The following is a 10,792-nucleotide window of genomic DNA, read 5'->3' on the forward strand; positions in this document are numbered from 1 at the left end:
TTATCTCACTAAAGTGTTTCCAATGGTTTGTAAATATAATGCAGTGTGCTCAAGAAATTTAAAAAAGATAGCTGTGGTGTGCTTAAGGTGGGATTATTGGATTGTTTAATAATTATCTGAGATATACTGTATGCATATTAATTGTGTCTCATACTATTCAAATTTTACTGTACATTAGGCTTATATATACAAAGTAAGTAATTCAATGGGATACGAGATGCACTGAATTCCCTGTGAGTGCATAAAAAATCAAACAGGACACAGTGACCCGGGACAAACAAAAACTGTTCTGCTTCTCTGACTCCTGGGAATTTCCCTAATGAGCTCCATTTGTGATGACATTACTACAGGAAGCTGCCTAATGACCTTGTCTGTAACAAACAAACCTTTTGCTGTCTAAACTTTGCCTTAATTAATCTCATAAGAACCTGTTAGGATTCCCAAACCTGCTCTCTAACAATTAAAACTGGGAGGAAATATTTGGGAAGGCCACTAATGATGTGTCATTAAAAAGTGGTCATTTAAAGTAAACATAGCCATTTTTAAAAGGCTAATTATACATATTAAAAGTGTATGTTCCTCTAAAATCTGGAGTCACATTTCATGTGGACCTTGAAAAACTAAAAGAGATGACAGATAGAAGAGCACACTTGCTCTGAATGAATAATGAAACCTTTTGTTACTTCTTTTCTACTGTGGAATACCAAGTGAAATAAAAGCTTTCCACACTAGGATCAAGAAGATATGGCAGTCTCAGTCCTGTTACAAAGGCATTAAGCAGATGTTTATCTAAAAGAAAGAAAGAACAAAAAACATTTTAAATTAATGTGTTTCATTTCTATTTATTTAAAAAACAGAATAAAATGTGCAACATTCTAATCTCGTTCTATTTTTTGAGCAAAATTTAATGAATTTTACCTTCTTGCTAATAAAGCACATATGGTTTATGTATCTTACAGTGGAATTAACAGCATAAAATTACAGTTCAGGTATCCCAAACTAGGTTGATTAAAGGCTGATGACTAATCTTTAACTAATTCTGCTAACAATGAAATGTAACAGATTCGTTAAGCACCAGTATGGCACGTGAATATTGAGTAATCTCCTCATTTGAATTATGCCTGTTGTCACAGCACATCTTTGCTTTGCTGTTCTTCTAATCCTAAACCTTGTGCATGTCATTATCATTAATGCTGAAAAATCCAACAGATATTGACCCCCAAAGTCAATATCAGTCAGTCAGGTATTTCTATACAATTTAATGGCAATTTAATGTAATGGCTTCACATGAATTAAGATATAAACTCACCAACCATGTCTTTAGATAAAACTATTCACCTGCTTGTTCTTGCAAATTTTTAATGTTATCACCCAATAACATGGCAGAAACCCAGTACATTTAGCCATGTAAACGTGGGCATAAGCATGAAGCTCAAACTGAGCATCAGAACGAGGGAGAAATGTGTTGTGTGGGATGAAAGGTGAAGTGGCTTTGATCTGTTGGTGGCAGATGGCCTGATCTGGAATAGCAGAAACTACTACTGGGATTTTTTTCTCACAAGCATCTCTAGAGATCACAGATAATGGACTGAAAAAAGAGATAAAATATGGTGAGCAAAATGATGACACCTGAAGTCCATTATGGATAGGAAGTATTGTACAAGCTAGGGCTCTAAAGATGTAGGATTGTTGATTTCCTAACTGCCATAGAGGACACCAGCCTGTGAAGGTAATCGTGTTTCCATGGCAGCCTTGTTACATCTGTTTAAGAGAGTTCTCCCTTTCAAGAGGGCTTTATTGTTTCCCCCCATTTCAGAGACATCAAGATCATTTGAAAAATCTGTTTAAACTATTCATTTGGCTTTAACTAGGAACTTCGGTTATCAGAGTCATGTGAAGACCACAGATATGCAAAAAACATTTTCAGAGTTAATGATACCTCCAGAAATGACCAACTCCCTCTTGTTTGTGTGCTGATTATTTTTTTCTAAAACCCGGTTGCCTGTTTTCTGAGCAGCGTTGTCCTGTTTTAATATTTCAAGCTAAAATACAATTTTAACCCAGCTTCAGTACGGTAATAATGCTATTTCCCTGCAGAAATGAGCACAACCCTCTGGTTTGTGAGCTCTGGCATTTTTTTTTCTAAAACCTGGTTGCCTGCTTTCTGTTTGTTGTAATCAGAGGACCACCTGTTTGGTAGTTGTGAGCAGCATCGTCCTGTTTTCATGTTTCAAAAAAATTTCAACCCAATTTTAGTATGGTTGTAACTGAAATTGGGTTGAATTGACAGGAGTTGTACAGTTTAATGCATTTTTAGCATATATATTATTAATTAAATAAATTGAAGGGATAAAAGAAGAAATCAAACTTTTAGCTGGCGTGTGCGTGTGTGTTTGCGTATGACCATTATGTGTGTCACACTGTCCCTGCTCAGAGTTTTCACTTTCCTGTTCTGACATTTGACCTTCTCCACCTCACCCCCAGACAGCAGTAAAATTCACTCCCCTTCCATAGTTTGGAGGAAAATCCTTTCTGCCTCATCCTGTCCTCTGATTCCTGCAGTGTGGACATGGTTGAAAAAGTGAAGTAGTAAGTCCTGCCGTTCAATACAAGACTAGGGCTAAATAAAAATGTCTGAAATCCTACTAAATCAAAGTTATGACTCTCAAATTGAAGAAACAATTTGAGGTTAATCACTTGTGGCCATAAAATGCGGAAGCTACAATTCACACGGGGTTACGAAAATTTAACAATAGATTGGAAAAATGTTGTCTTGTCTGATGAGACTCAATTTCTGTCGCAACATTTGGATGTCAGGGTCAGATGTGACATGAACAACATTAAAGCATGGCTCCATCCTGCCTTGATGGATCTGTCAGTGGTTCATGTTGGTGGCAATGGTGTAATAATGGTGTGGGGAAATTTTCTTTGCACACTTTGGGTCCCTTAGTATCAACTGAGCACATTTCAATGCCATGTCCTACTGATATGAGTAAGAGTATTGTTGCTGACCATTTCCATCTCTTTATGATTATAGTTTGTCCATCTTCCAATGGCGGCTGGGATAATGTTCCATGTCACAAAGCTCAAATAAAATGATGTCTTCAGGGTGAAAGTACGTTCATTATCCTCAAATGTCTTCCACAGTCACCAGATATCGCACCTTTGGGATGTTGTTGAAAAGGAGATTCACATCATGGATGCAGGAACTGTGTGAGGCTATCATGTCAATATGGACCATAATCTCTGAGGAATATTTCAGACATCTTGTTGAATTTCTGCCACCGGGAATTACGGTCATTCAAAAGACAAAGTGAACAAAGCTGGGTGTACTTAAAAACGCTACCTACGGGTTTGAGTAGATAACATGTATAAAACTCAGAAACAGGTAACAGCATGTCAGTTTTTTCTGTTCGGTCATTATTCCACATGAGGACAACTGCCATTCAGCACTCATTAAACGCATTACCACTGAAAACCCCCTTAAGCTGCTGGACATTATAATAAGTTCAACTCACTTGTGTTTACAGTCTACCCCGGCCTGCAGCAACATCGCTCCTTCCCATATCCTACAATCCTACAAAGCCAAACTGTTTCTCTTATATTCAAACAGAAGCAAATACACATCCAGCAATCAATAACCAGCAATCAACAGAATACAAACTGGCAGACTCATCTCCATACACACTCAGCAGACCAGGAAACCAGTTTTACAGAGACAGGGTGCAAACGTGTTATTTGATTGTGACTCATTGCATCCTGATTATGTCACATCTAGTGATGCATATGCAAAGTGAGACATCCAAATGCTCCTATGAAAGAATGACAGAGGCCATTTAAAAAAGTTTAGGTGCTCATGATTGAGTTAAATAATATTCAAAGATAACATTTTTGCTGTTTGGTCTCTCTTAGACAGCAGTTGTGTTTGGCTTCCCAGACGTTCATATATAGACCAAGGCGATGAGTCATCGTTTTGCATAAGGCAAGGGCATTTGTAGCCTGGACAGTAGAACTCTAATGAATCTTTTCTCTGTTCCCCTTTTCTTTATCTTTCTTCTCCTGTCCCTCCCTTTTGCTGGGCTCAGCTTAAACCCTGTCTCTGCATCCTTACAAAGTCACTCAACTGGATAAAGTCATTTACCTGAATGAAGAGGAGCAGAGGGAGCGAATAGACAGAGAGCGGGGAAGGGTGGGGGTGCAAGGGTACAGAGGAGGTCTGATATTGTAGGCAGAATGTAGAAAAATGAAGAAACCAAAAAGAGGAGAAGTGACAGGTAAAGAAAACTGAGAGTGCTGAGCTGTGAAGCAAGTCTGGATACTTTAATAAGACAAAATAAGATGTTTGTTGTTCCCACCTGTTTATTTATGGCCCAGGATTCCAGAAAATAGAAAAAGGTGATGGTTGAAGAGGCAGAGAACACGCAGAAGAAAGATAAAGGAGACATAGTCAAAGTCGAGATTAAACAGAAATTGGGAAAATCATTGATTTATGTTGATTTCAGTTTGGAATAAAAATAGTTGCAAAGGAGATTACATTTTGACTAAATGAAGTAGCAGGACTGATCATGGGGGATATAACTGTGAATATCATAGAAATATATGATCCCAACTGGCTCTAGTCAAGTTTCTGTGGGTTTGTGTTTCTGGATTTTTAAAGGCACAAAAGCCCAGCATTTAAACTGAAACCAGAAGCACATACAATAAGTTAAGAAACTCAGTTTTGTCTCATTATAACATTACCCCCTATATTCCTTTAATCTTCCTTCATTATTATTATTGTTATCAAATGCTTTGTGTTCTTTAATGTCTAAGAACAGAATTAGTTTGCCTAAAGGCAACCCCCCGAACCATTAGTCTGGGGATGATTTAGCATTTCATTAGCTTTTCCACATTTATTTGCATTTGTAAACAACGGCTTAAAATCCCCACATCCATTATTCAAATTCTGGAGCTCGTAGTAACACCACAAAGGCCTGAAAAATTCAGACAGTGTGCTTTCAGCAATCTTGTATTTCATTATTTAGCACATTGTTATGAGATTAACCCGAATCTCTAAGAACAACTAAAACAATTGGTTTTGACAGAACAACAACACACATTTCAAATTATGGACTTTTTTAGGTTGTTACTTGTCAACAGTGCTCACTTTAAATTAGGCCTGGATCCTTCATTTTCAGGCACAGTGGTAATGCTACTCCGGGGATGGCCTGCCCCACCACTTTCCCACAGACTGAAATGCTGGAGAGCAATAAAACATTCTTGGTCACCATCCTCCAACTTTTTATCTAGTGCCAAAGATCTTAAAATGTTCATAAGTCCAATTTGTCCTTTCATGACTCGATATACATGACAGCAATCAAATCTACATCGTTACCATCTTCATTTGACAAATGCTAACGCACTAAATTAAGGTTTGTAAATATTGTAAATTACACCCGCTTGACATCAGCATCATAGCAGTGAACATGTGAACAGTTGGTAGCTTTGAGCTCAAAGCGCCAATGTGTTTCAGTGCAGCCTCGCAGAGCTGCTGGCACGGCTGCAAACGTGGAACATGCATATACAGCACACAAGAGCTTTTATCCTTGAACACTGCTGTCCTGGTGATTAGCTTTATCTCCTCAGACTTCATATGCAACACGACAGCGTTATGGTACAGTGGCATGTCACGAAGTGGCACGGTGTCACCGCTTGATGTCTTTTGTTACATAAAGGTGCGTCCTCCTGCTGACATAATAAAATGGCTTTAAAAAAATCTGTCCATGTATTCATTATCTAATCCCTTAACTGGAAGTTTAAGTTAAACACACAGATATTGTAATATTTTAATCTGTAGATGAAGACATAAATAACTGTAGCTTGTCTAGAGAGGGGGCCATCTGTTTCACAGTGATCTGTCACTGCTTGATCCTTCTCTGCACCGGAAAGTGCTAATCATCACCTCGCTCCTTTTGTTAGAACTGTTCATCCAGTGCGGTGTGGATGATTCTAATTTTCTCGCCTCATTGTCTTTAATCAGGTGTATTAATCACATTTGTTATGATTTATGAGGGAGGAACAGCTGCTACACTGATTCCTTGGTTAGTTGCTATGCCCGGTGCGTTGATTTACTCACTCTCTTACCTTCCACTAATGATGTGACAATGGAAAATAGTCTACTGCTTGTTTAGAAATCCATAACTACAGTTTGTTTTCATTTCATACACACACAGTGATCCACCTGGGTCCTCCCTCTAGCTTCTCTTTCTTTAGTAATTGACCTTGACTGTAATGGCGACCTTTAGCTAAGAAGGTCGATCAGCCGTGAGCCGTAAAGATACTGACTACCATCATCAGTCTCTATGGGTTATTAGTCACAGTGCTGATGTGATTAACACGACTGCACTTTTATGCCATATCTCTCCAGTCTTTCCCTCTAGTCCTTGAACCCCGATGACAATGTGACACCTCACTTTAGTTTGTGAAGTCACACGTTCTGCAAATTTCACCAGGAGCTTGCACACTCATTCAGAAACACAGCAGGGAAAAAAATACATTTAATGTCTGACACAGTGCTGCATGAAGTCTACATTCCCTGACAGTGATGATAAAATGTACAGACACACTGCAAACTCACGATTTTTCTTTTTTTGTTTGGCTTTTTATTAATGTTTTGGTTGGTTTTCTATGCCTATAGGAATCACATGCACGGTTAAAATTGGTCTCTCTTTCGCTTTTTCCACAGCTTTACTGATAAGCTGATCTGGTGTCAAATAACACACGTTCTTCTCTGACATAAAAGGGTCTTTGTGAAAACATGGTGGGTAACATATTCCACAAACATGGCACTCCATTAAAAAAATGCCAAATGACTTTCCTTCTCTGACAGTTTTCTGACAATATGCACTCCCTGGTAGATTAAAAGCAGTCTTGTTCTCTGCGCAGGTTTTCCTGAATGTAAAATATTAAGCAGGGGCCGCAGCTTTGGGTAATAATGCTGACTCAGCTTTTCAAATTGGAAATTTGATGGACCTTTACTGTGCGCTTTTCACTTGGTAACTGAGGGTAAATACTAAACAAGTGGGGCTGTGTATGATAACATGATGGATGGAAAGCATTTCTGCTATGAGGAGATACTTATATACAATATGTACAACACTGCTGAGAAGATTGAAGTATTCAGTTGTGCTGGATGAACAGTTACTTATATTGAACTGCCTTTGGCTCTGTGCATATCCCAGAGTGAATTCATGGGCTGAACGTGATGAAACTAGTTTTAAAAAACCATCAGTTGTAGTTGTGACAGGTCAAGGCCACAGTCTTTGATAAATAAGTTCTCCTGGTAATATCGTCTGTCCTCGCACTATGCAGCACTGGATTGATGTTTCGACTGGTTAAACAGCCACGTTGGCCAGTCTGGGATCTGAGTCCTGCTCATAACGGTAATGATATACCTCCATCTGGTCTCGGCAGGCCTCTCTGATGTTGTTGAGCCACCGTTTGATGCCTCCCCGGTTGAGATAGAGCACCATCAGGAACACCACCCCGATCAGAGCCAACACTATACCTAGGAAAACATATGACACCGCCTCCAAATTCTCGTTCATACAATCAACCTCCTCTCCCCGGAGCTTTTCCACAGGAATCCCCCTCTTGGCTTCTGGCTCGCTGCACAGAAGACGCCCTGCATCCGGGCACTGGGATGAGTTCTTCAGCCAGTAGTAAAACGCCTCCAGTTCACAGTTGCACCGAAACGGATTTAAAGACAAGTAGACGCGTATGCGCCTTTGCTGGTACAAAGTGGTTACGTTTTCCTCCCCGATGATCTCTATTGAGTTATTAATCAATACCAAAGCGTGGAGGTTAAAGACATCTAATCTCTCGAGGGGGATAGACATCAGCTTGTTTCCCGCCAACTCCAGTCTGTGCAGGTTGCGCAAACTTTGTGTGTTGAGCGCATCTGAGAGCTGCGTTGTGGCCGCAGGCGAAACGCAATAATTCAGGTAAAGAGAGCGCAGCTCGGGTAATCCATGGAAAGCCCTGGATGAGATAAACTCCAACTGATTGTGGCTAAGGTCCAACAAATGTAACTGTGAAAGCCCCAGGAAGGCGTAAGGTTCAATAGCCTGTATCCCGTTATAGGACAGAGAGAGTGTCGTCATTTCCAACTCCGTGCCGTTGGTCATGAACGCATCACGCTGTAAAGTTGAGATGTTACTCCCCGTAAGTGTCAAGGTGGACGTCCACTCAGGTATGTCTCTGGGTACCTCGGTATAGTCCCCGTCACGGCAGGTCACCGTCCCCGAGTCCCTGGTACAGATGCAGGACGACGGGCACGCGTCGTCCATCCTGACGGGTGAAAACAACAAACACATCACCGCTGCGTAATACAAACACCACTGGTTCCAAATAGAAAAGATACACTTTGAATCGTCCGAACTGTAAAATATCCACATCTTCTCCCTCTTTTCCCCCCTCCTCTCAAAGCAGGAATATGCCGATGGGTGTTGCAAAGAAGGTGACCGATCCTCTCACAGGCGTGTAAAGTCGTGTCAGTCCGACGTATTGCCTTTACTTGGAGCAGTCGGGTTAGAAATAAATGGCTTTCTTCATTGTCACCTTGGAGTCGTTTTTTTCTGCAGGAAAGATGAGTTTTGTTTGAGATTTGTACGCATGAGAACGGCTGAAGACGGCCAAGTGTGGCTGCGTGGAAAGCTTCTGATCCGCGCTCCCTTGGTGGTATTTTTGACGTGTGTCACAGAGAGAGAGAGAGAGGGAGAGAGAGAGAGAGAGAGATATGCACAGCAAGCTTGATGTTCTTTTGAGCCCTCTTACTTCAGAATTCATTGTTTAGCTGAAAAGGGGATATGAAGAAGAATAGATCATATGACTCCCTGAAAATGATTGGAGTCATAGTATGAATGGATGGATGGATTTTAATGTTCGCTGTTCTTCCTGAAGAAATACTCTCTTAAATGCTCATGAGTGGAAAATCCTCAATACCAAAAAACAAAATATTAATGTTCATAATAGTAATAATCAGAACTATTCATTGAAGCTATAAGGCTCATTCTATAATGAAATGGGACACTGTTTACCATTACTGGATAGCTGTACGATCATTTATCTCCAAGGCTGTTGTTTTTTTTCTCTCTCCCCATGCATGCTGTTTCCATTATTACATTATTATAGGCTTGAATTACGTTTTGCGCTCATTGCAAATGAGTTGCTGTAATTATGCCTGGGTAGTGCAGCGTGTTTAATGGGGCCTTGGTCAGTTCTTTCCAATTGATCAATTTTTCACAGAAAGAAAACTCACTTTTGGAGCGTTGGTCACGCTCCCCACGTCTACAGTACAGAGTTGGCAAACAAATCAATAAGCCTGAATAAATAAGCAGCTCCGAAATCAGAGTTTAGCATTGGCCTGTGATGCTGGAGTGACATGCGGGACTGATCGGTCATTCTGACTCATTACTTAACCAGAAACCAGAGGATGAAACAACTGATGTTTACATTTATTTCTGGGACTAATGAGGATGAAGTGAATTATACTCTAATTACACAGTAAGGAATTTGGAAAAATTAGTCCTAGGGTACCATGGCAGAGTACATTGTTCAATGTACCTTCTATATTAAGCAGAAACTGTGCAACTGTGCCAGGAGTATTTGTTCTTCAGTCATAGTTATGTGTTGGTCAAAAGGTTAGTTTCTGTGTTTCTAGAGTTAATAAACAAACTACAGCTTCAGCACCCTGGACAGCTCCACAGAGCAATACTTGACTCTAAGGGATATTGTGTTGTTCTGTGTTCAAAAGGAAGTAGCCTAAGTTGAAATGATCAAAGGAAGGAGAGAACAGAGGAGGAAAGAGGTTTATTCCGTTTTAAATGGTAAGAAACTAAAGATCTAAAGATGAGGAAAAGGGGAAAGTCAGAGACTGCCCAGGGGTCAGTAGCATGGATGCCTCCATACGGCAGAGCACTGCAGTTAGTTCTGTGGGCACAAACAAAGAAGGAAAGTGAGGGCAGGAAAAAAAAGAAGAAGAGTGAACTGGAGAGCAAAAGAAACAGAAAAATGACAAACTAGAGCAGAGAAAGAAAGAAACCCTAGTAGCATTCACTCTCCCACCTGCTGCTGTTTCTAATGCTCATTACATACATCACAAATTTACAACAATGTCCTATCAGCAACATAAAAGTTTAAATCAAACTTTGGCTTTCTTTTTCTTCTTTGTGTGTGTGTGTTTTCTGTTCTTATACAGCAAAACATGTATCTGTAATCTCATTCTGATTATAGTCTTATCCTAACATTTGGACTCTGGCTGCGGGGATGTGTGTTCACTGATGTGCTCATCAGTTCATCTCAAGCCACTGGATGAGAATGATAGCAGGGCTATACATTACCAGAATCTTTCACACCACACTGTTAAGAAAAACATCTAAAAAAAACCCAGTAATATTCCGGCAGCTGGGGCGCCAAAATACTACCGTAAAATAACAGAAAATAACTTCCTCATAAAAATACGGTTATTTTCAGTAATGAAAATAGAGTTTGTTGCGCTAATCTTACATGGGATTCTGCCTTTTCCAAGTGCTTTTAGACATTAAATTAGGAACATTTTAACGTGATTAAACAATGAAATTACCTATAAACAAGGTCAATGAATCTCCAAAAGTTGAATCTGTTCATCTGGACGTAGCGTTTTGTGGGAGAAACGTTTCGTCACTCATCCAAGTGACTTCTTCAGTCACTGGAGACTGAAACGCCACAAACAAACTCCCACAAAACGCTACGTCCAGATGAACAGATTCAACTT

At 40.0% G+C, this 10,792-nt stretch overlaps 1 protein-coding gene across 1 annotated transcript; it reads right to left on the reverse strand.

The window, feature by feature from the left end:
- Window positions 1–5,783: 5,783 nt before the first annotated feature.
- tpbgl (trophoblast glycoprotein like) lies at window positions 5,784–8,728 on the reverse strand. Its single transcript, XM_005462341.4, has one exon. It carries the CDS (start codon window positions 8,433–8,435, stop codon window positions 7,374–7,376), a length of 1,062 nt encoding a protein of 353 aa, XP_005462398.3. The 5' UTR covers window positions 8,436–8,728; the 3' UTR covers window positions 5,784–7,373.
- Window positions 8,729–10,792: the final 2,064 nt, after the last annotated feature.

Source organism: Oreochromis niloticus, linkage group LG10 (assembly GCF_001858045.2).
Source record: "Oreochromis niloticus isolate F11D_XX linkage group LG10, O_niloticus_UMD_NMBU, whole genome shotgun sequence".
NCBI lineage: Eukaryota > Metazoa > Chordata > Actinopteri > Cichliformes > Cichlidae > Oreochromis > Oreochromis niloticus.

What these genes read in the sequence shown, in the direction of transcription:
- tpbgl (XM_005462341.4), bottom strand. Translation starts at nt 8,435, where the DNA reads ATGTGGATATTTTACAGTTCGGACGATTCAAAGTGTATCTTTTCTATT.